General features: G+C 39.1%; 1 protein-coding gene across 1 annotated transcript in view; it reads right to left on the reverse strand.

The window, feature by feature from the left end:
* Nucleotides 1-14524: 14524 nt before the first annotated feature.
* enox2 (ecto-NOX disulfide-thiol exchanger 2) overlaps nt 14525-26805 on the reverse strand; it is a 175275-nt gene continuing 162994 nt past the window's right edge. Inside the window, exons 13-17 of the mRNA XM_062425353.1 lie at nt 26152-26274; nt 22282-22338; nt 21409-21514; nt 19272-19357; nt 14525-15330 (exon numbers count right to left, since the gene is read on the reverse strand). Coding sequence (XP_062281337.1) covers nt 15199-15330; nt 19272-19357; nt 21409-21514; nt 22282-22338; nt 26152-26274 — 504 coding nt within the window. The 3' untranslated portion in view covers nt 14525-15198. The remainder of the gene's footprint in view (nt 15331-19271; nt 19358-21408; nt 21515-22281; nt 22339-26151; nt 26275-26805) is intronic.

Here is a 26805-nt window from a genome sequence, read left to right on the forward strand (position 1 = left end):
TACTGATACTTAAAGTACATTTTGCTGATACTACTTTAAACTATTATCATATTCCTATTACTCAAGTAAAATTTTAAATCAAGGATTTGTAACTGAGGGTCTTGTAAACTGTGTTAATGGTAGTTCTATAGTAAAGGATCTGAATACTTCCACCACTGAAAATAATCATTTCCATGGCAAAAAGAAAAGGGGGTGAATGGCATCGTGCATGAGAAGGTACTTTCACTTTTGAAGACTGAAGTGGGCTTTTTTTTTCCCCTTCGAAGGATAACTCTCAAGCGTTGGGCTTCAAGCCTTGGTCTTTCTTAGAAACTATATTTGGCTGTAAGCCTTAAGGTAGACAAACACTGGCCTCTCTGCCCCATGAGGATGTAAAGGGAGCTTTCAACTTTTATATGAAGTGTATTTCATCTGCATGTACTTTACAGAATTGATGAATCAATTAAACCGTCACTCAACAGTAATAAACTGATTCCAGTAATCATAATTAGCCATTTTAGTATTTTTTAGTGAGACTATACATACTGATCACAGTTTTGCAGTATGCTAAGAGGTAGCTGCCTTTCTCATTTAAATACATCCTGATAAAATGAATGTTTACAGGTTAGTTATAGGTGGTTGATCAGACTAATTTGTAATTGGTAGCTGTCTTTTTTTTTTTTAACGCTTAATGATTCATTAATGACCTAAAAATAGGGTTAGGGTGAATCATGTAAAAGTAAAATAAGTTTGCAGTTGCAGTTACTGTGCATCAACACCTGAATGAGTCACTTTTATTCACATATTTTAAAAAGCTCAGTATGAGTCAGCTGTCTGTATATTATATTCTGTCATATTTCAGTAAATGTTCCTGAGTGCGCCCGTCGATTTGAAGGGCCGTCTTCATTCTTTCACTTGTCACCAACTGCAATGATGTTGACATCTAAATTAATTAAGTAATTCTAAGTGCTACTTATAACATGTAAATCAAATCCTAATTGGCACAGCTTAACCAACAGAGGGCAGGGAGTCACAATTAGGCAACCATAAACAAAAACAAACAGACATGCTGAAGCAGACAGAGGGGCTTTAGATGTTGTGGTAAAACATTAAGCTGTGCTGCTGGTGCTAATAGAAATGCTGTCACTGGCTGTGAGAGTTTCGCCATCCTAACCATGGTGTGTTTACTCTATTGACAGCGGCATGGATGAGTTAGACTGAAGCAATATCTGCCAAGTAAGTAATAAACCCTCTCTACAGTGAATTGAAGTTGTCCTCGCATAAATGATAAAGACTTTAAGCCCAACTGGCTTCACAAATAACAGCCACGCCGATACCTCCTAATGAGACAAAGGCTCTGCAAAACACGACAGTATTGATCATGAAGCAATTCAAAACAACTATACAGCTGCAACTTAGCAGCGAGTAAAATTACAACTGGCTTTGTATACTGCATGCAGGTACATTGAGGCTTGTTTACACATAAGGTTGTTAATAATGTGTGTGCAGTCTTTATTCAGAATATACTTGTTTTAGAGGATTTATTGCTCACCAGTGTGTGAATCTGCCGTCTTTGGATAACCAGTCCTGTGCTCTACACATTTCCTTACAAGCAACATGTAGGTTGTGCCCGCCACACCTTTGTTTTATGGCAAATCATAAAACTTCCCAGGGCGGAGTATGTGTCAACTAAATCAATGTCATATAACTAAAGTTCCCTTCACCAGGCTATGGCTTTGGAGCATAAACTTCCTCTTGAATACAAGTACATGTGACTTAAAAAAACAAAAGTTCAAGAGGTACCATCTGTGAACTTTGGCCTGGTGATGACACTAGAGGGTTTTGTTACAAGTGTGCTAACAGGTTGGTACAGTAAAGATTTGTTTATCTCAAGTGGTAGTGATTCATGATTAGACAAAACAAGTGCCAAACAAATTTCAGTGTAATAAGGAAAAACATACTTCTAATCAGAAATGATTTGCTGAACTAAACTTGAAAAATGAGCTCCAAAAAGGGGGAAGTTACAGGCCAACTTTGAACTGATGATTCTGCAAGAAGGATTGCTGCGTGTGCCTAATAATTTGTATCAGCATTTCTCAACCAAAGTCAGACATCCCAACCTGCAAAAACTCATTTTAGGGAGGTTCGGTCTGGGGGGGGGTGATTGGTCTACTAAGCAATAATGCAGAGCAATCAGGACGCTGTGCTCTCACACGCGCTGCATTGATAGTCACACAAACACATGCGTTCAGTCACTCTCTAGCGCGCACTCTTGCTCGCTCGCTCTACATTCCGGGATATTGTATCTCATTTCGGGGCGTCAGGGAGCCGCTATTAATATGCGGGGGACTCCCTGAACTTCCGGGAGAGTTGGGATGTCATGGTCATGGTAACTTTTGGGGACTTTACATAGACTTACATTCATTTTCTGGAGACTCACTCTAACCTTAACCACTGACCCAAAAATGTTCCCAACTGAGCACATAGTTTTTGTCCCCAGTTAGACAAACCATCCCCACTTAACTGGCCCAAAATCTGATATTTGTCCCCAAAAGTAGCCTATGACAAAGGACACACAGAGAGAGAGGGAGAGAGAGAGAGAGAGAGAGAGAGAGAGAGAGAGAGAGAGAGAGAGAGAGAGAGAGAGAGAGAGAGGAATAAAGACTCAATTACATCTAATCAAATCCACAAAATGAAAAAGCAGCTGAAACTCAGTTTCAAACCAACAGCTTTTAGTTTATGCCACGGATGTTGAGATTCCCTGCTGTTAACATCACGGTTGTAGCAAATTACATGTCCTCAGGATGTGCGACATTCACTGTGAACAACGTAATTAAATCTTTGCTGTGCACAGACCTGCAGAAGGTTTGATGGGATTTCAATCTTCTTGATGCCAATATGTCGGCGTCACTGCAAACCGATGAACAGGGTGTAAGGCCAGTGTCTCTGCTTTAGCCCTGATGTAATAAACAGAACAAAATAAATTCCAGATTGGTATTTATAGGGCAATTTTTAGACAAAACGATACTGTATACTATTGGTGAAAGGCTTTTGTACAAAGTGATTAATCATGAACTGATAAGACTATTAGAGAAAGAGACAGAAGACTAATTAAGTTTTATCCGGTGGTTACTTCACAGTTGCAGGAATGTCATAAAATATAAAAAAGAATTTCAACAGTTAATAGTCTCTGCTTATATATTTCCTGCACTATCTGTACTCAGTATGACTCAATACAATGGTGAAACCTTGTTGGCAGCTGTCTCTGCACTGCTGACAGTCAGAAAAAAGCAATACATGAAATAGTGAAGAAAAATCATTGACAGCGTCTCACTTTACTGAGCTGAGAAATTTGCTGAACTTCTGCAATCAATGCTCACAATCTGGACTTGGCTATCAACCTCCTCAGACACTCATGATAACTGCCAAACCATAGTTGAATCTGAAACACGGCACAATCACAAAAATGACTTTTTCTCCCTCTTTTCTATCAGTACATGATTTAGAAAGCCTACGTTGCCACTGATGACCATGTTCTGATAAACAGCTATTTCTAAATTCTCGACTGAACTCTGTAGTACTCTCCACAGTGAGTCTGTGAATGATTCTTCAATCCGTAGCTGCAGACACCTGAAATTTACACAAAATAGACTTCAGCTGTTGACACGGTCCTTTCACTGCTACATTTGGAATTTTTCACCTCGCACAGTCGTCCCACAATATCTTCATATAGTCCTTCACCATTCTGTGAACTTTGCTGTAGGGTAGACATTTCCACTATTTATGGCCTATTGAGGCCACTGTCAGAAATAAATTGGTTTCTCTGCCTCTTCTGTGACAGTGATTGTTGGATATAGGTGTCAAATGGGGAGCTCTGTTTCTGAGAGACTGACAAAAAACAACATAAAAACAAAAACAACATTGATATTTTCTGACAAACTCTAATTCACCGGAAATATCAAAACATGACATTACATTGCCTACATTTGACCAGTTAATTTAACCCTAACCCAAAAAGTAAGAAAAACACATCACCAAACAGCAAAAAAGGGAAAAAGGTACATAGCCAAGCTGCCACAGCTGTTTGTTTATAGTATTTCACAGAAACCTCAATGTTTCTCTGCACATCCAGTCTCCCTTATACCTTAAATGTTCCAGCAGATAAATGCGGAGCGCAGCTTGTTTGTTTCTCCGTGGCGAGTTGTGAAATCCCATTAATATTCATAAATCAGACAGCAGCATTGCATTCTAATTACTTGGCATTTATTAGAATGCAGGTCTTGTTATTTACATAATGCAGCTGAAGAAATGTTGCAGGCTTTGAGTGTGTGAGGAAACCGACATGAAGCAGACTTTTAACATATTAATGCGAGGATGTAGACACTTTCATCATGAGCGAGATTACGTGTCTGTATGTGTCACTTCAGGATTGTAACCAAGGCGCTCGAGTGAAAGACTTTGTCCATGCTCATTATTTTTTTAAGCAAATATATATTCTTGTTTCTGTTTTCGCTGCTATATATAGTTTAATTTGACCTCTATATCTTATATCATATGTCTTGATTTTTCTCTTTCTAAATTCTTGATTTCATACTATTTTTCGACTTCACCATGTTTGTAACAACCTTGACGCATGAACACATCTCAGAGAAAATTGCAAATGCTTTGGTGCCTTTCTTCAACACAGTAAGAGCAGGAAAGCCAAAACAGTCATTTAAGACTCCAATTAAGTAGTGACACTTATGTCCAGTTAAGGCTGTAACTACTGATTACTGCAATTACTGATTATTTTAATCACTTAATCATTTGGTCTATGAAATGTTAGAAAATGCCCATCACAAATTTCCCAAGTTGACATACTCATACACCTTTCTGTTTGATTTACAGTTCAAAACTCAAAGATATCCATTATATAGTCATAAAAGACTAAGAAAACCAGCAAATATTTAAATTTAAATTAAAACCAGTGATTTTAGACAAACAACTTCAGCTCTACACACACACACACAAATAGCTTAAACTTTGATGTCACAGTCAGACATATTCTGAGAAACCAGAAAATTCCTACCAACTATACCACATTACTCAGCAACTGAGCAATGTATACAGCTCGTTTGAGCGGTTTTGGTGTCTTTCTACCTCCTGTTAGAGATGCTGCTGCTTCTCCACAAAACCCCTGACAGGAACTTGGGGAACAGAGCTTACACGTTGACAGTCAATCGGGTTTAATAAGGGGTCAGTCATGCATTGAGCGAAAGCTCAGGGGCTGTCACTGTTGATTTTGCTTCAATGTATCATTGGGATCTTGATCAAGCTGTGCAGCAAGGAACCGAAAGACATTAAAAAAAGACTGATGCAGTTTTAATGACATTGACACACTCAGCTCTGTTGTTCCATGGATGTATTGTAAGAGCTCTTATAATACATCCACATGTGGTTAATCCAGGGCTGCAGTCAGAAAGTCTCCTTTTATTTTCTTATAAATTAATGATTACCAAATGGTGATTAGCATGTAATAGCAGTAATCACTTCTAAGGAGATCTATAGGCAAAGAAACACAGAAAACTACAAAAAGCTACAGAATAATTGCATCAAAAGATGACTTCAAATGGAATATAGATTTTCATTTTTTTCCATTTTATTGCTGGTAGTTACTGAAATGTTCATGTGGATTAGTTTTTTTCATTTAGTGCTCCCTGTGTTCAGGCATGCTGGATGTTAAAGCTGTGTTAATTGCTTTTTCCCCCACTAAGTGGCAGAAGAACTTAAAATACCCAACTTCTGAACCACAAATCCATTTTTCATTCATAATTACCTCATCGGTTATTAATAAATGGGTGATTAATCCTTAATTAACCTTTCAAAGAGCAGGGGGAGTGTATTCTTTGGGGTTTACACTTGAGTTTAAAGCAGGAAGGAGGATCATACCTTCTTCCACCAACACTGACAGGCTGCTAACATACTGTATTTCATTCATTTTCAAAAGCTGTAATGTCATTTTCAAACAGAAACAGAGAGGGGACAAAAACATAGTCTGTATCCCAAAATCTTTACCATCATTTAAAAATGGCATGACCATCCTCTCTGTAGACTGTCAGTGTTGGTGGAGGTTGGTTTGATCCTTGTTTTAACAGTTTGTTTTTTTAAAAGTTGTCCACTTTTGTAGCCTTGCTATTATTAAATGAATACAATTATTTTCTAGACATATTTTTCCAAATGTCTTCCCTTGTGTTGTTCTTATTTAATGTTACAATGTGTATTCATACCATTTGATCTGATTAAGTGTTAATTTCTTAATAAAACATGTTTTTTGGTGAGCACAAATATGCACACCCAAAATAATATAAATTGAACATACAAAATAAGGCAGAATCTAAATATAGGCCCAATATGCAGAATATAGCCTACCCTGTGGTGCATGGAAAATATTGTTAAAAACTGCAATATGCAATATCTCAAAATGACAGAGAAAGCTAAAAATGGTATTCAGCTGGAATTGTAGATAACACTTTGGGTATTTGCCATCTGGGTGGGTGGGGCATGGTATTACAACATGAATGGTTCAAAATGTCTTCCAAATATCTGTCCCTTGTGGTGGACAACATGAATGAAACGGTCATGAAAACTCAACATTTCAGGCTAAAAGAAATGTGTTTTAGTACTCTCAACTGTACAAAGGGGCAGATTCGACCATAATAACATGTATGGGTTTAATGAAACCCAAGGTTGTTGTACCTTCAACACAAGGAAGTCAAGTTATGGTCTAATTCATGAGAACCCCGTTGCTAGGTAACAGACAATAAAGAAATGGACCATTGACATCTGCTTTTCAAAAATAGTTCATATTTTGTGTTTCCTGCATTTTACATTTTTCCCTGCATACTAGAAACAAGGACAGCTAATACAACAAAAGTAATTCTTAGTGGCGCTTTTAGTGCCGACATGCTAACAAGCTGATGTTAAGATACAGTTATTATATTTACCAAAGCCAACATCTCAGTTCAGTGTGTTGGCATGCTCATATTTGCTAAGCAACACTGACCTAAATGTAAAATACAACAGGGGCAGATGGGAATGTGATTTGTTTGCTGGTATAAAATAATATTGTATACAAACTGAAATTTTAACCTGATGATGGCGCTAAATGGAAAGTCATGGGATCACTGAAATTGTTACAATTCATCCTGCAGGGAAAATGTTTGTATAAAATTCAATATCTGTTCACTTTTCACTCTGTCATTTGATGCACACCAACTTCTGGTATGCAAAGATAATCCCTCCAAATAATATTTGGCCAGTGGTGGAAAGTAACAAGGACATTTACCCAAGTGATGTACTTATATGCAGTTTTGAGGTATTCGTATTTCACTTTGATGCTACTTTATACTCGCACTGCATGACATTTCACAGAGAAATATTGTACTTTCTCCTCCACTACATTTATTTGACAGCAATACAATAAAGTTTTTAAAAACAACAACAATACAAACACACAAAACATGTAAGTCTGAACCAAACATGCTAACCTCATGGTGGCGCCATAGTTAACCAAAGACATTAAAGATATCATATCATCTGGTGACCACAAACGTCTGCCCCACATTTAGTGCCATTTTTCTATTAAGAAATGATGATTCAATAGCCTCTGATATTATTTGAAATCATTAACACAAGTCTCCAGTAAGTCACATCTCAAGCTTTCAAGAACGTCCACACACCGAGTCGTGAGAACTATCCGTGAGAGAATGACTCGTAAACAAGGTCAATATTCCGTATCAGTTTCAGTGTCATGACTTTATAAACCGGCTGACGTGTTAAAAACAGTTCCTGCTACTTACACATCCAACAGAGCCTCAGCTGAGCCTCAGCTGACTGTCTGAACTCACCTGACACTGATCTCCACATCACCAAGTTAAAATATATTTTTTAAAACAATACACACGTGGACTGTAGGGACGTAATGAGGCGTGACGTCACTCACTGTAGCGCCAGTGTTACGCCTTATTTGGTGACCCATCAAATTCTGTGACCCTAACAGTACAATACAATATACAGTTCAGTTCAATTTAATTCAACTCAGTGGGTTTTGTTGGCATTAAAGTTTTAAGAACAATGTTGCCAAAGCATCAAAATACATTTTGTTCAAATATTTGGACAGTACAAAATTAACCATAATACATTAAGATTGACATAATTAGGGGAGGCCAGGGATGGTTGTAACATGGGTTAGTTGTGACACCATTTCTCTAATCAGGAGCAAGTTAGAAATCAACTGATTCACTCTGAACATGCACAATTTAGTCCTTCCTCCATATGTGAGGAAGTAGTACCCTGTGGTAGACACAGCTGATTTTAGAAATATATATATATATATATATATATATATATATATATATATTTTTTTTTTTTTTTTTAAGGAAGAAAGGGTTTTTTTGTGTGGGTTTGTTTGGTTTTTATTTAATGTATTTTCATGATAGTATTGCCTGCTTTGTAGTAAGGTAGTTCATGGCTACAAGAGTCTTGGTTAGATGTAACACATTAGGTACACCCGTGCAATATAATGCAATCCAATACAACAGTTGTGCTACAAATTCTACATCTACAAAGCTTGAGTACATTTTCAGTTTTTGTTAACATTGTCAGAAGAGTGATAATTCAACTTTATGTTTATCATTGAGGTCATAGTGGGTATAGTGTTGGTGCACTGGAGTGCATTATATTGAAAAGTGATCCTAATATTTTGTTGACTCTATTAACATACATGACGCTAAATGTTAAGAACACTTTTCTTTGAGACTATAGTGAGTTGTTGAAAAACCCCCAATTGACTTTACTTCACAGGAGCTGATTAAAACCCGTAGCAGCTCTCTGGAAAATGCTACAATTCCTACAAGTACAGCAGTTAATACTAAAACTTGAGAAGCAGGAGTTTCAGAATAATTTTGCACTACAGTTAATTGGTGAAATTTTGTTATCGTGGTGTAGAATCTGTTAAGACTGAGATGATGATTGTAGGCTAAATTGATTCAATTCCTTAACAATAACCTATTGTCTGCCTATATAATTAGCTGCAAGGATATACAATGAGAGTTAGTTTAAAGCTGGAGAAGACCGATATACATTTCTATACAGTCTAACAGAATCTGATTAGACCACCTTTTGAGCTTTGTTCCCTCTTTACATACTCTACATAGTTCCCATTTAGTTTGATCAGCTGATTGTGGCTGTTTAATTATGTTTAATTAAATTAATCTGATATCGACATGACTTCTGATAAGCGTTCATTTTGTTGCTTGTTGTACTCACCTCCACCCCTCCATCTCCTGCATTTATCATATTCAGAGTTGGATTCTGGGTTCAGGTCCAGTCCAGCATAGCTCATCAGGAATTTTGGTCTCATATATCCGTCTTGAGAGGCACATTTCCAGATCTTCTGTTCCTATTCTGGAAGTTCAAGTAAATAACACTACTCTCTTTATATAAACTGTAGACTATAATACACTTTTCTTTCAGTTAGTCTACAATTATATAACTGACCTTTGGTTTGATGATTCTTGGAAATTACTGTGAAAAAAATAGGATTTGTGCTCAGGTACAGGTTTGTGTTTGAGATTGTGCTGGTGCTGATAACTAAATTCACATTGACTGTAGAGCTATCTAATCTCAGTTAAATCAAACTCTCTGAAGCACAAATGATTGCAACATGAGAACAACAAGATCCATATTTACCTTCCAGGATCGGGAGGTGTTTTTTCCATTACTATATTGGAAAGTTGTATAATTATTTTTTACCATGGTAGTTGGGCTGTAACCAACAATTATTTTCATTATCAATTAATTGTTTTTTCAATAAAATGCCAGAAAAGGATGAAAAATGGCTGTTACAATTTCTTAGAGCCCCTGGTGACATCTACAAATGTGCTGCAACCAGAAAGTTTTGCTTGACAAATTGCTAAAATGATTATTCACTGATCAAAACACTTTCTAGTTTAAGTAGCCCATTGATCTTCTGAATATTGCAGCTCTGTACAGTAGATTTTGTCCATATTGTCCACTTCTATTACCTCACATATTTTACTTCATGGACAGATCTGTCTGTGTGTGTGTTTGTATGGGCTCAGGCTCACAGAACTCATGAACTCCTGAGGTGCCAGGCATCCCTCCGGGCTTTACGTGTTTGCAGTTCAACAAGGACTTAATGGAAATCCTACAGTCACTTAAATGAAAACACCACATGGGTGCTTTGCCAAACATAATAAATACTTTACACCAGTGTTTTTGGAAAGAGCTTACACAAAAGAGGACATGTCAAAGAACCGATGCCAACCCAACCACCTCTCATGTGTAGAAATAAACAGTTTCCATTGTGCAGATAATTGCTGTCGGTGCAAGGAAATTCTTCTTTGGTAAAGGTCACTGATTCATGACAGCATGAAGACCATCACTCATTAGGAGTTTCACTATCGCATCTAACCTGGCATGAGCTGCTCTGTGCTGTTACTTCAGATCAAGCACCCTGATCAGGCCCATTGGTTCCTGCTGCTGGACCACAGGACATTGTCTCACCAGTAAACAGTATTAGACTACAAAGGGATTAAGAAGAAGACGAAAACCATGAATATATTTCCCCGAGTACAGAGGCTTCTTTCCTTTCTGTTCTTATTGTTTCCCCTCTGCACCCTTCCTCTCACCTGTGGGGTCTGTGTATTTGATGAGGAAGAGCCTGCTTAGTGGGTGCAAATACCTTATGGGCATTTACTGCTGTGCTTTCAACTATTTTCCTACTTGGTGTGATGATCTATGTATAGAAGAAACAAGGAAGGAGGGAGTGAGACAAACAGAGAATGAAAGATTGGGTAGAAATGGTGTGATGCATCGTGTGAAATCTGCAGCTTAATATCCTGTGCCCAGACATCCCAGCGTGTGCAGTGCAATTATTCTAACACTTGCCAGTCATTCCAGGCTAAAAGCACACGCAATTTTGTGAGCATACCGAAACACAGTAAACAAAACAACATTGTGCAAAACACGATTTGTTACCTGCCAAACTAATAATCCTTAAAGAAATACAATCTCTTTCATTCTAGCTTTAATATTCTATAGTTTTTGGTTTCTAAGATGTCATTCCAAGTGCCTGTGGGCAAGTGTTTCTGGAGCCATGTTGCAGCACAGAGATGCACCCTGGAAACAGTAAAATTTAGAAGCTTTTATGCCTACATAAATTAATGAGGACCATGCAGCTTTTATTGAGAAAGAAAGCTGCATGAACATGTCCCCCAGCGCTGAAGCCATACACCCGCTGTAAATGCAAATCACCCCTGGTGCTGCCCCACTGGCTGGAAAATGGTCGTTTAAAGTGTAGCTCCAGTTGTGCTCAACAGGAGGAGCTGTTGACTCACCACCTCATGCCCATGGGCTTTTTAAGATTTACAAGGTGATATATCTAGTTAAGATTTGTAGTGATTTATCTGGTGAAAAGCGAAGCAGCAGTGCACTACTCTGTGAGATGTCAGTCTGTCAGAGTGTCCAAACTCCAAATGCAAACCTGTTGGTCCATGACTGGTGTGGACGAGTTTAGAAGTGATGCCCCCTCTGTGCTCTTCTAATCCACTTTCTGGTGTGATTGCCTATCTTATTTTGGGCCACATGAGATGTGCCATGTGCTGCATACATAGCACACATCCTCTCACCTGCTCGCTCAAGGGAGGACATAATCATAATTAGGTAAATGCCTTCAGGAAGCAACATGAGACGAAAAGGTAATTAAGGGTATCTCGAGCATCATGATATCACCCAAAAGAAGCTGCTTATCTCTTCACATCCAATTATACCCATCTTAAACGTGATGTGAGTATGTATAAATGGATTTAGATTCAAGAAATCCCCACAGAATAACACCAGTGCCCTTAAATTTTAAATTCAGGCTCAGTATTTGCTCAAGCTTTACATCAGCAAATACCCAAGGACATCTTCAAACATCTCTCCCAGATACTTTACAAGGTGGCATTCTTCTAACGGCCTCATCTCTGCCGGTGAGTGAAATCACACCCTTAAACGCCTTTTGCTTGCATACGTCTTGAATTGAATTAATGAGGAGGCTCCTCACTGTGTCACAGCGACAAAGTGAATGGAGAGCGGCATTCACCAGGGACTGCTGGTGGATTTAATTAGTCTGTGTTTACCTCCTTGTGTGATGCCCGAAAACCTGATGCACAGTCACAAGCACGCTGGCATGTTTGCGCAAGCACGCCCACACACAAACAGCTGTAAAGAGATAAATTGTGAATGCCTCCAGTTTATCAGCGCATAGGAATGGCAACTCAGTTGGGAGGAAACGCTAGAAAGAAGACAGTCTCTGAAAGGAAAGAATGCACCATATTAGTGTTTTGTTTATGTCAAGGAAAGCAAGAGAGAAACTGAGTGAGAGAGGCTGGTGTGAGGTGTGCTGGAGTTTGTCATCAGGGATGTTGTGCTGAGATCAAGTGTGGAGAGGAAGTGTAGTGATGCACAGCTCTGTACAGGCAGCTTCTCTCACCCTCCCAAGTGTGTCGACGAGCCGGCAGGAGCGAGAATTTGCAGCTCCCCGTCCATCAGTCATCATCATAACAAATAAATGTAAAATATCTTATAACAGAGAAGCAGGCATGATCTTTGCACTTGCTACGACAACACATAAAAAAATTATGCACAGCATTACAGCACCAGCTCTTTTCTAATCGCGCTTGACAGGAGCCTACAAGCTCAGTGGGTTGGAGGTTACATACAGTATTTAACATTCAAACAACTCCACTCCCACGACAGATACTTTTCACCCATGAAACCCTCTTCCCTTTCAAGCTGCTGTTGTTAATAATGAATATATGTGTACGGAAGAAAAGCCCTGTAGGAGCTCGTAGGCAAAACATATTCATTCCCCTATTATTAATTCACGTACAAGGACTAGTATGCTGACAACACCATGAGTGGTCATTTTTCCAATGCAGCGCCTGAAGGAGATGGAAGGGGCCAATGAGAGTAAATAATGTCACATTTTATAATCCTTCACGGCCTCTGATATCCTCTGTCGCGGGTTTTTGTCAAATTCAAATTATCACATAAAAAAGACAATCGGCAGCTCAGTTTTTTTTTAACGATGATACAAAACTATGGAATTCTCTAATAAAGGCTATAAGAGATGCAAGCTCTGTGAACTTATTTATCCCACACTGCTTTTAATCAACCCTCACTTTTCCTTTGTTTTATTCTCATCTTTCACATATTCTGTTGTTCTAAGCATACCTATTTTTGCTATTTGCTGCTCTTTTGTTTGTGATTAATTTAATTGTTTCGTCTTATCTTGCAGTATTTGCACTTGTTTCAATGTTCCTGTTTTTATTTGTTTCTTGCTTCTTCACTTTATTGTAAAGTAATTTAAGCTACAACCTCTGTACGAAAGGTACTACATAAATAAAGTTTTGTTATTATTATGATGTGTAATAATAAGCCTTGGTTTCCTAGAGCAGCAGGGGAAAAGCACATGCCGCCCAGCAGTGGCGCATTCAGGATGCTTGACTGGGCTTTTGAGAGGAACCTCCAGTCCTGGTGATGAGAGCTCTCTGTCTGGGGAAGGTGGTCTAGAAAACTCCCCTCTGTAGAGTGTTGTATAATAGCTTAATATATGGATCCAGTCAAACAGCATACACACGCAAACATTTTGTGTGACTCCAGAAACCGCACACATAGACTGCTTCACCAATTAAACACCATTAACATGATCCCCTATGTGTGTTTCCCAGTTAAGTGTGATGCAGCTTTATAGCCAGGCTGAGAGTCAGGAGTGATAGTCTTTTGAAAGACGCATGACCTTATTCAAGATTTGAATTTGAACAAAACAAAGGTAGACATAAAAAAAAGAAAATGGGAATATGCCCTTCAAGCAAGAATGGGCACAAACTTAGAAGTGGACCACTTGTCTTGTGTAGGTGCAGGTGTGTGCGTGTCTCTCAGGACTGATGTTGAACTGGAGACTGCACTCACCTCACACACACACACACACACACACACACACACACACACACACACACACACACACACACACACAGACACACACACACACACACACACACACACAGAGACAGACACAGACACAGACACAGACACACACACACACACACACACACACACACACACACACACACACACACAGACAGACAGACAGACAGACAGACAGACAGACAGACAGACAGACAGACAGACAGACACAGACACAGACACAGACACACAAACACACACAGACACAGACAGACAGACAGACAGACAGACAGACAGACAGACAGACAGACAGACAGACAGACACAGACACAGACACACAAACACACACAGACACAGACAGACAGACAGACAGACAGACAGACAGACAGACAGACAGACAGACAGAGACACAGACACAGATACAGACACACACACACACTTATTTTTAAAACCAGCCTCTGTGAGCATCAGACATATAAAAATATACTCAAACATTGTTATATTCAAAGGTCTTTTTTTTTTTTTTATAATCAAAAATATCATCCAAGCATTTACAGTGTATTACAACAAATGATTCTATGCAACTGTTAACAGCCTTTACAGATAATGAAGAAATATATCCATTTTTGATCTATGTTACAAACCAGGAACAGCAAAAAAGAGAAGAGATGGAGGCCAAAGGCTTTTGAGGTTTGAAGTATTCAGTTAGACCCTGATAACCTCGCATATTAGCCCTGTAGTCCTGGCCCGCACTGACACATCTGCAGGCTCGGAGAGTACAATGCCCTGCCCATGTGGGCAACAACTACATAATAATCCAGTGACTGTAGGAATCAGTGCTCTTCTGCGTCTCCTAGAGATTTTTCATGTCTAAAAATATTTTGCAGACACTTAGAAGCTGAGAGTTCAAGCTCATGAAGACTTTGTCACCGTGGTTTGATGTCAACATTCCTTTTAAACCATGGAAATGCTGTGTTTTTACGTCTCTGCCATCTACACAGAGTCCCTGAAATGCGAAGTTGTGTAACATCCCCTCCTAATCTGAGATCTGTGCTTAGTCTTCTGTGTCCTTGTCCAGTCAGGTATAGTCCACTGTGTTTGATATTTGTGGGCTTTATACTGTTACTTTCACATGTCTACAGTGTCCCCGCTGTGCTGCCGTGTCGGCCCGTTGTCTCTTCCATGTCCCAGAAGTGTCACCAACAGAGTTTATGTGCTTTTGATGCCCTGGAAGCCGCAGAAGTTCCAGCGTTTTTCCAGACTGGCTCCAACACCGGTCAGTTCCTGTCTGAAGGTGCAGGGCAGCCGAGAAAGAAGAGCCTCCACCTCGCTCGGGTTAATCTGCAAAAAAAAACACACACACACACACACACAAATTAGACAGGAGTCAGACACAGAACAACCGTAAATCCACATGTATTAAAAATTGAATAATCCTCATATTACTGACAGTGCTCTGGTCTACAGTAATTTGCTGCTGAAGCAGTATTTTGTTCACTTTCACCTCTCCTTGAACACAGCTTAGAGAAGCTGACGTCTCTAGTGTTCCACTATCTCATGGTGTCCCTCAAGTGACTGTTTTGGGACCCTTTTTATTCTCTGTATTCACCTAATTAGTATGTATTGTCCCCAGACACAAACCTGAAAGTGCCTGCTACAAGTTGACAGCTACAGCTTGAAGTCACATATGTGTTCTGCATTACAGCATGTCATGTCTATTTGATACTAACAGCCATATTGCCAAACTTTTCACCAGCTGAAGTGAGAATTAAAGTCAGATGTCTTTATAATTCCTTTTTCCTGGTCCAGCGTTTGCGCCAATAATTAACTACAAATGCAAAGCATGAAGCTCATAATTAATTTTTGATTCAGGGCCGTCACGTAATGCTCAACTGATGTGAAGTTGCGCAATTGTGTCAATGAGATCAGGTCATTTCTTTTATTGGCAGAAGTGATAAAGGTCATTAATGCTTTCATCTCATTACAGGGAAAATATTAACGACTGCAGCTAGTGAAGAGCCTCATGTCTGTCACACTCCAGTTAGTCTTTGCTGCTCTTCACTGGCTGCCTGTCCATTGATATTAAGTTTTACACTTGATTGCTTAAGCTTTACATGTTCAGGCTCCTGCTTATTTGTAATTTGTTAAACCTGTATGAGTCTGATAGCTGTTTGGCATCCTCAGGGAGAGTTCTTCTAGTGGTCTCCATTTACATTTGTAAAGTAAATGTGCCTTCAAAAATCCCTTCTTTCATCTCACTGTAATCCAACAGCATCCTTCAATTCAGTTTAAAATAGTTCAGGGCTGCAACGATCATTTTGATTAATCTGATGATTATTTTCTTGATTAAGTGATTAGTTGTTCTGTCTATAAAGCTTCAGAAAATTGTGAAAAATGTAATTACCCAAAGACCAAGATGCAACCTAAATGATTTGTTTAGTTCTAACCAAAGGTCCACAACCCAAAGATATTTAGTTTATCACACAAAACTAAAGAACCAAGAAATATTCACATTTAAGAAGCTGTAATTAAGGTTTTTTTTCTTAAAAAATGACAATTATTAAACAATTAATTGATTATCAAAAAAGCTTGCAATTAGTTTTTTGACATTAAAGTAATGCGTTATTCGAGTCGATGTTGTATTCATAATTGTTTGTAAATTGTAAAGTACTTTGTAGCATTATATTGAAAGGTGTTATACAAATTTAATACAAACTGTCAAAACCCGAATCGGGAAAAATCTTTCTTTGACAGATGAATTTTTCACCTTCCATATTGGTTGAAAACGTTTTGAGGACAGCTGAATACCTGAACTTAAACTTCAGCCTGTCTGTGATTGTGACAGGTCTTCACATAAAAACTGGCTTCTGATTGGCTGCCTGCTACAGACAGTACTCAGTAGTATGTTTAACACAGCACTTGTGACAACTTCTACAGTTTTGTGGTTCAAATTGGCCTCATGTTGTGTAGAGACATCTATCAAAGCATTATGACACAAATCTGCTCTGCCCTTGCTAATCCATAAACTGCATGTGATCTTGGTATACTATATCCAAGTGCATAAGAAACACAAAGTGTGTGTTTAACAACTATTTGTGCACATACCCAAGAATAAAGTCCCTAAAATAAAAATGTTACTGTTTTCAACCATTTGATTACAGTCATAATCTTGGTTGCATTTCATAGTCAACTACAAACATTTTACAAAGCTACAGAGGCTAAGGTGACAGTGTCATTTAACAGGCTAAATAAAGCTTTTATTACCAGCTCTTGATGGGTCGCCTAGTGAGTTAAGTTTGGATGTTGCTGACACATCCGCTTTATGCTGTTACACACTCCGCACCTCTCTCTCTGCTCCAATCATACACACAAAACATTCAAGTCACTACACTCACACCCCCGCTCCATCCATCCGGGAATCATAGTGTAAGTAAATTCATAGTGAGAGGGTGATATAGCAGCCAGTAAGTAAGCATAAACTGGCTCACACCACACGGGTGGGCTGAGGCTCATCAGTTGAAATCCCGAGGTGACGTTGCCAAAATCCACTGTACAGGCTGCTGTAGACAGCCCGCAGTGTCTTGCATTAGTAACTAGATTGTTAAATCCCTGCGCTGATGTCAAGATGCATTAAGGTCCATCATGGAGATAGGACCGGTGTGTCATTATACAGAGTGGAGCTGTGTGTGGAGCCACCAGATAAGCAAGATTGGGCTTGTTGTTGGGGAGTCTAGTCAGTGATATTGACAAAACTCTGTGGGCTGCTTGATGTGTGTAGTGTAGAGTCAGTGTGGGAACAACAGATGCCCAAACAAACTCAGAAGCACACAGACAGTCAGGCGTGGGTGTACGCTCACATACACACAGACAATCACATGAACACACACACACACACACACACAACAAAAAAACCCCAAAAGGGATGAGAGAAGACCGTCAACACTCTATTGTTTGCATGTGTGAGAGTGAGTCAGGGTAGTGATGAGCATATTCACTGTTGCTACAGAGAACAGTCGTCTCTTGGGGCAACCTTGAGGATGTGGTTGAGACATTTTATGCAGATGAGAAATTAATTCCCCCCCAAGTGATGAGTAAGTTGACGTTGTTTGAAATCTCAGGGTTTTATCCCGTATGCGTCTGCTTGTGTGGTCAGCGAGTGAGAATGTAAAAGGGAGAAGTGACATTTGCCATTTTTTTCCTGAAGGTCCGGAAAGCTGAAATGGCCATTAATCTGAGTCTTACCTTCTGGAGGTGACATTGAAAGTTGGCATTTTGTAAGTGGCAGTGAGGAGTGATAATATGTCTAAAACGCCTCCTCAGTAAGATGGGGATAAAATAGCTGTGCTTTGCCAGACAGAGTGGAAAGTGAGGGTTGTCTGAGGATTGAGGGGTGGTGTTTGGCTTCAGGTGTCGGAATGAAGGATCTAGTTTTAATATGTTCCGGCATCAAGGGGAATCATACACCTAGCCAGATGTGGCTAGACATATACAGTAGCTGTGACATTTTAGGACTTCGGTTTCATTTGAGAGAGACTGTCTCCAAAGTTTGACTTTCTCCAAAAGTACTGTGACATATTTTGGATTTAACTTCCAACCAAACAGAAATGTCCATGAATGTTGCTAATGCTGTTCGTGGATGTGTTATTATGTGATTGATTTCTTGTATGTCTTTTTACTGTAGTTAGGTCAGAGAAACCAACATTTAATAATATATATATCTAGCTCCCAATTATTTAAAGTATTAGTTTGACAGTTTGGGAAACATGCTTATTAGCTTTCTTTAGCTTCAGATGAGAGGATTTATATCACTTTCATGTTTGCTTGATGCTGGTAGGTGGATTTTTTTTCTTGACTTTTAGACTGAATCAGTCATCTTTTTTTGATCTGCTTCCAGTCTTTGTACTCAGACTGTAGCTAAATTTTAACCATACAGCAATGAGAGTGATATCGATTTTTTTCAAGTCTCATCCAGAAAGCAAGTAAGCGTATTTCCTAAAATGTCAAACTATGTCTTTTACGTGCTTTGGCTTCACCTTTTTTTTGCAAAATGAACCACTTTCTATGGAAAGGGCTGTAAAAGCATTTAGGAGCACTGCTTGCATCGAAGGGTTGTGTCTCAACTGCACAGCAGGACCCTGGCATACAACAGGCCCATATGTCAGCCCTGTGGGGGGGGGTTTGACACTGGGTCTGCATGGGTGCATGCAATCTAGAGTGATACTGGAGGCCAGCACTACTGATCCAGTCTGCAGTGAAAATTGTGATTCATGTGTGCCTGTTACCTTGGTGTCCAAACGCTGCAGGTAGGAACAGATGTACTCGATGCTGGCTCCAAATGGATGGACGTGCAGGAACGTTGAAATGATTCCTGAGGTAAAACAAAACAAGACAAAGAAGTTAGTGCACTGATATGTCACATGACTCCAGTTTATGTCACCTGTCAAACATTGACAAACTGCCAAAGGATGTTTGTGACACCGGTTTATATAACTCCTTCTCCTCTCCGTAACGCATGCTTCCAGATGCTTCTCCCCGAGTCCCAGTACTGTTAAGAGCCTCTTGTATATTGAGGTTCCAGATTAGAGGGAGTGTTTAATGATGGCTTTTATGTTGTTGTCTCTCATCAAAGCCGTACTCTCCCCCAGCTCAGACAAATTGCTATCAACTCACAGATAGGGCCAGAAGAGAGATAATCCTCCACCGCTGCTCACTAACCACCTATGGAGCATCAAGGTCCAACAGCTGACACAAACACACAGTGTTAAAGTCACAAAGCTTTTCACTGGCTTTTCACACCAAGGCAAGAATGCCATGATCACTTGAGACTTTTAAGAGGAAAATACTACTTTTAAGACTGTGTTATTGTCACCCGCAGGAGGTCAGTCTATACTTGAACTCAAATGACCGGAGGTGCTCCGCTGATAATGAAAAAAAAAAGACTGTGATTGTCATGTTCTCTGGCTGATAGTACAGACGTTTGCTGTAATAACATGCACCCACTCCATGTGTGTGCAGATTGCCAGTGTATGTGTGACTGTCACAGCTCCTATTAAGACTCAGACACAATATCATTGATGTTATCAAAAGATGACCATTAAAAGCTTTCAAAAGTGAACAGAAATGGCTCTCATTTTACAGCAGTTTTCCCTCCTTTGTGCTCCTGTCTCTGTATATTAAATGAGTCATATAACTCGGGATGAATGGAAACTATTTGATTTTTCTGCTTCTGATGGAAATCCCAAGATCGTGCTTCACCATGTCATGTAGGTATTTCGGGTGAGCGATAACTTAAAATTGCATCACCTACTGAAAATCTGTCTGTTAACCTCAGTTTGAGCTGTTATGCCTTCCTTGCATTCAAGCTATCTTTACATTTTGCTTTGTGCTGTATCTTAAGGCATGAAAAGAACGTTTACAGTTTTCCCACCTGCTACCCATTTTCAGCTATGTTATGTGGGCCATTATTGATCCATATTTCACTTTAAATACCCACCAAGTACAGTGCCTACAGCCACTGAATCAAACCAGCACTCCAATGCTGGAATACTTCCCAGGCCCCTGGTTTTCTTTCTGTCAATTACAGTAGTTTAATGTATTTTTCTTCAATGCAAATGTATTTAGGAATATACATCATATAAGCACAAAAGAATCTGAAACAATAAAGGCATCATAATACGATTTTGACACAAGACAGGGACTAATCCTAGACAGTTCGGTACTTTTTAACTGGGGTGGGGCTGCTTTTCACATTTTTTTTGTAACATCCAGACAACAGAGAATCATGCAGTAATACTTCATGACGTAATTGGCCAGGATTGGTGTGCAGAAGTATGAAAGCAATCTTTGTTTGAACCACTCCCTTAAACTCTTATTTTACATTTTTCTTTACTTTCATTCTCATATCTACTCCTGTCACTTTCTGTCTTTCCAACCAAAATGAACCGTAACATAATGAATATTTTTAACATTTGTGTTATTAATTGCATCATGACTACAAAGATACAAAAAAAGACAAATGATTCTTGGAGGAATATGAGGGAGGCAGTGAAATGCAGCCAGGAGGTGACAATTATGATGACAATATCTCTTAAAAATGAGGTTGGATGAGACGTTGTGCAACCTAGTTCATTTGGTTCATACTTTAAGGCCTTGAAGGTGCTTGTCATATCAGTTTTTTTCAGTTTGATATTGTTCTTTTGTGGTGTATTTTCACAAACTAATTTCTCAAATTATCAGTTGATATAAAGACCTCCTGGGGTCCCTGAGAGCCTATTTGACTGTATGCCTACAAATGTAAAATGATGATAATGCATATGTGAGTTTGCTTATATGTAGTTCCTATAACTACCAAAAGGAAAATACAGAAAATTGCATTGAAGTGATATGGAGAGCATAAGAGTCAGAGTTGTTCTGGCCTACCAACTAGCAGCGCTTCCCTCTCGGAGTGGACAGGACTTGATGGATTCTTCTCTGTAGGACCTTCCTTCTCTTGACTGCAGGACACCACTGTTGATACTGCAGCTTCCTACACCCACACACACAAACACACAGTTACCTTAAATAAATCAGCTTCCAGCCACTGCTCGACTGTGGCTGACGTGAAGTAAGCAAGATTAAATTTAAGCCGATGCATGGCGCGCAATAAAAAGACAATCAAACACAAATAAGTGGAATGAAGACATCAGAGCACACCACCAACACAGCGACAATGAGGATGAGGATAATGAGGCGAGAGAGAATTTTCAGCCTGCAGCTACGTTCCTGATAGCGGGATGAGATGCATGTCACACACACCAACACAAAAAGAAAACAAGTGCGAGAAGAACAAATAGAGGGAGAGAGGAAGAGGCTTGGAAGGCAAATGATCAAGCTGTTTGTTTCAGATCTCTGACAGGTGGCAGAAAAAAAGGCAGAGGAATAACAGAAGTTTTTGTTTGGTGTCCTACATAGAATTGTGTGTACTATTTCCACTCATGGTGTGATATGCCTGGTGGCCTTTTTTCTGTTTTATAATCTATCCATAACACCCCGTGAGTGTGTATCTATGTGAGGGTGTGTAGACATATGCACATTTTGACTTCATGACTCCTTTATTTCCCAGCCTAGTTGTGTCTGGGTGATTTATTCAATGACAAATGCAGTCGCTGTGAACTGGATTGGCCTGTAATGATCTGTCATGTCACTGGAAGAGATTAGAGAGGAAAGTCAGAGGAGGAGGAAGAAGAAGAGAGAATGAGGACACCAAAAAAACAACCAGAGGAGTTGGGGAGGGCTCAACCTTTCTCCACTTACACTGGTTTGATTAGGGCTCTCATCGCCGCCTCTGTCATCTTGCTTCGCCATCTCCAGCTGCGGCACATAGGAAAAATATGAGGAACAAGCCAGTGAAAAAACAACCTAAGCGCTAATGTAGACAGACGGGAGACAATGGTGGGGCACAGCATGGTGTGCAAAGGGAGGCAAAATGAGGCATTGTATATTTTTTTAGAGTAATCTTCAGAAATGTGCTGATTTTGAACAAACAAGGATAACAAAGACACTGGACTCCATATGGATACTATTAACATTTATGAGTCAAATCTGGCACAAACTGTTATTACATTTGTAACAATGCAAGACTTTTTGTGTGCTGATTTCTTGGATGTTATCTTGAATGATATACTAATGCAGTTGCAAGAACTAAACTATACTTTCCACTCATATCTTTGGATGATTGATTTGAAAGAGAACTTACTTTAATTTTAATTATAACTATTCTGATTATCTGTTGACTCCCCCTGCTCTTTCATCTGTTTCTATCTGTGGGTGTCTGCAAACATATGGTCTCATCCATATGTTCACGAAGTATTAGCATGCTATGATAACAGTTTGCCAGCTTTGTGACTTTATATCCGCTCTGTGATGTCTTTCAGACCACACAAACACTGTAAACACACCTGTCTCCTGCCCAGCATGGTGCTATAAACCGGAAACACTGCAAATACACTTTATTTTTATACAGTCTCTGGGCTACACACAGCACGGCACGGCAATGTTAACAATGCTAGCCATGCTAACTGGCGCCTAACCATCTGTCTGTAGGTCCACTCATACAAGGGATTAAAAGACAGGGAATCTATCTATCTCTTCTATATCAATTATGACAATCTTTTAACTTGTCCAACTCGCCAGACTTTATAGAAATGTAATACTACAAATCAGATATCAGAAATGTAATAAACATGTCAATCAATAATAAATATAATAGTTAGTGCCAGCCCTAAAATATATATGGGAACATTTTGATAAAGCAGTTAGCTGTGACCGTAATAATAATGAGGTTAATAGTCTCATGACCTGTCCTGCTGTCGATCCAGTAATGTGTGGTGACAGTTTGGTGACAGCATGGACGGTGATGGGACAAGTGAAGAAAAACTGATGACATGATGGTATAAAGGGATCCCACCAACATGACAAATCACCCCACAATGACTGCTAATCTTTGGAGAAACCCACGCCCAAAAATAGATTTTTCTTTCTCACTTTAATGAGACTGCCTCTCATGATTCATGTTTGCCTATATGCAGGAATTGAATTAGCATATTTCCCAGGGCTCACAGCTGCGGGGACACAATTCTAATCAAACCCATCACCATTAACGCCCTATTGACAACTCTGTCACTCCGGTTGAGGAGGAGATCCGTTTGCAAATTACTAATTCACCTCTGCGCTATGTGGAACCTGCAGCCCGGCTTGTACGTCTAGAGTGAACAGACAACACATGGAGCAGCTTCCAATGTGGATTGAGAGCCTCTCGTTTGTGTTATTATCCAATTTAATAGGCGATTGAACCTGAGGCTCATTTTAATGACAGCCCTTCCGCTCATTATGCTGAGCCAGAAGGAACATTAACAAACATTAGCACTTGAATACTGGGAATATGGGACAACACCTGAAACATTAGTAAACATGACAAGTCTAACGGAGAAAAATGACACTGGAAACTTGAAATTGTTTAATGAGATTGTAGATATCGGTGCACTATATTTAGCAGTGTACTCTTCTAATAATACTGCCCACCACTAATCAATATCAGATGGCGTTTTGTTGTGAAAAACATGTCTCAATGTAAGTAACACATTCAATCAAATAACCAATGTGATGTTAGGATAGATGAATAATGTAGCAGTAGTGGCTCTAACTGATGGTGTGGTTTTGTGTAACAGATCTGAGAGAGCAGCTTTGGTTTACATTTCCTGCAGGTAATCTCTCTCCATCTGGTGATCACACTCTGTGTGCATACCCATAACAGCCTGATCTCTTAGTTGCAGCCTTTTGGTCAATTCGAACAAAATAAGTGCTTCATGTGATGCCAGCGCAGATGAAGCTCGAAGGACACAATGTTCAGGAATGACAGTACGTGATTGGGTTGCTGGTGGTTCATGTCACATAAAATCTCAGCTGCAGACAAATAAGGAAACAATTTGACTGCGGTCAACCGTGCTCAATATGTTCCCAGTTAGGAAATGAATGGATTTCTTCTGGGTGTTTTTATGTGGTTGCAGTGAGAACACAGTTACAGAGAAGCAGACGAAATAACATAAGAAAAAAAACATCATGCTCGGTAGAGAAGTACAGATTTGCAAATAGTTGGTACTTCCTAGACTTAAATAAGAATGCTTTTCCAACATTTCTATACATAAGTATCAGTTACTGTAAGCATCTGATATGTTTCGCATGATTTGCTTACAGAAAGACAAAAATTCAACTACAGCGGGCTGTTGCTCCAGCAATGTGAAAATAACACCTCCATCAGCAGGTGTAAATTACTCCTTAATCACTGTTACCTTGACAGAATGGATAGAAAGACGGGACACTAATGATAGTAGAGCAAGAAGAAAATAACATGTATGATGACTATGACATGAACGCTCAGTATTGTGCTGTATAGTGACTGCTTCAACACCATTATATGTGTCTTATAGTAATTACTCCATCACTAGTTAGTCTTTCTGTTCCATATTACTGAACCTAATTGATGCATTAGGTGGAACATCACTATCTGCAACAATATGGGGCGTGAAACTAAGTAGCTACTACATAGCGGTTAGTATTCACTTTACGCTCATGATCAAAGTTAAGTTCTGCTGCAGCAACACCCTGCAGGCTATGTAGTGAACAATTAAGAAATATAAAAATAAAGATAACATACTTTATCAGTTGTTTCCATTATTATTTTATTGTTATGAAATTCCCATCATTATTCCCTGCACATTTTCAAATGACTTGTTTTATCAGACCAACGGTCCAAAACCCAAAGATATGCAGTTTATCAAACACTATTAAAGAAAAGCATCAAGACGTCACATCTGAGAAGCTGAAAGCAGCAAATGTTTGGCATTTTTGCCCCGAACTATCACTTTATTATCAAAACACTTGCAATGTTTCTCTATTTACAGAGTCCCTATGAAGGTTTTTCACAGTAATGCAGGGTAAGGTTTGAAGGTCACTGATGAACAATGGAAAAAATGTTTACTACTCTCAAATGGATGATAAAGAGCCCTTCAAATGATTATTGGTTGTTTTTCTGAAGCACACATTAATGTGCAATAACAGAAGCTAAATGAAAGGAAATCATAAACTATCATTTTATTGAGCCACTTAAAACTTGAAAGCAGTGATATTCAATTTTTTTGTGGGGATTAGAAATGGAAGCGTTTATTATACTGTGTTTCAAAAAAGAATACATTTTGGTCCCTGGGACGAAAATGGGACCACCAGAACACTAATTGAAGTTAGAAATTGTCTGTCTCACTGTGGTAGGCCCTTTCCTGCTGTGTTGATATTAAAAAAACCCTAATAGCAATTTTGGGATATCTGATGAGCTTAGAAATAAGTTCAAATTATTGAGTCAATTGCTCAACGTAAAACTACCACGTTCTGTCCTTTTGTTTATCAACGATTTATTTCTCCAATATATTTCATGCCTTGAAACTCATTAAGAACTAATTTCTTTCTTATTAAAGTGCAAATAAGCCTGTGCTCACTTTCACTACAAAAAGAGTAACCCAGAAATGAACTCTCCCATGAAATACAATTGGATAATATGCTGCCTTTGGTGGATTTGTTGCCTTTTTTTTCATTCCAAGAACACAAACTTTTCTCAGCCACTGTCGTACTAACCTGCAGGTTCTGCAGTCCTTCCTTCAGGCTCTGGACTTGGTTCTTCAGCTGCTGTTTGTCCTCCATACTCTTCTCCAGCTCAGCTTCCCGCTGTTTTAATTCTTCCCTCATTGTTAACAGTTGCTGCAAAGAGGGGAGGAACAATGAGCCTCTAATACTGCTGTGAACTAACAAATCAGGCATTTGTTTTATTAATATTTAGCATGTAATCCTTACTGGTAATTAAAACTTCAGCTTGATTCAAAACACCAATTAACAACTGAAGTGAATCATATCTTCAATAAATATTTCCTCAAGTGAAAATCATTGTACTCCATTCTATCTGATGCTACTCTGTTTACATGTGTTGAGCAATTTGCCAAATCCTTAGCTTGTAAACACTCAAAAAGTACAAATTACATACAGAAGAAAAACGTTATGATAAAATTAATACTCATTTGGGTTTTATCCTTTGGGTAACACAAGAACTGGCTTTTGAGAAAGCTTTGATAGCTAACAACTATGTTTATCTCCAATTTGTCCTCTGAAGTTTTCTAATAAACACAGATGAAAAGATTCACCTCCTGCTGTGTTCATTTAAAAAAAGAAAAGAAAAGGTCTACGAGTCGCAGGGGGGTCTTTACAGCCAGACATTTTCATCTGCGCAACTGCACG

Source organism: Scomber scombrus, chromosome 9 (assembly GCF_963691925.1).
Source record: "Scomber scombrus chromosome 9, fScoSco1.1, whole genome shotgun sequence".
Lineage (NCBI taxonomy): Eukaryota > Metazoa > Chordata > Actinopteri > Scombriformes > Scombridae > Scomber > Scomber scombrus.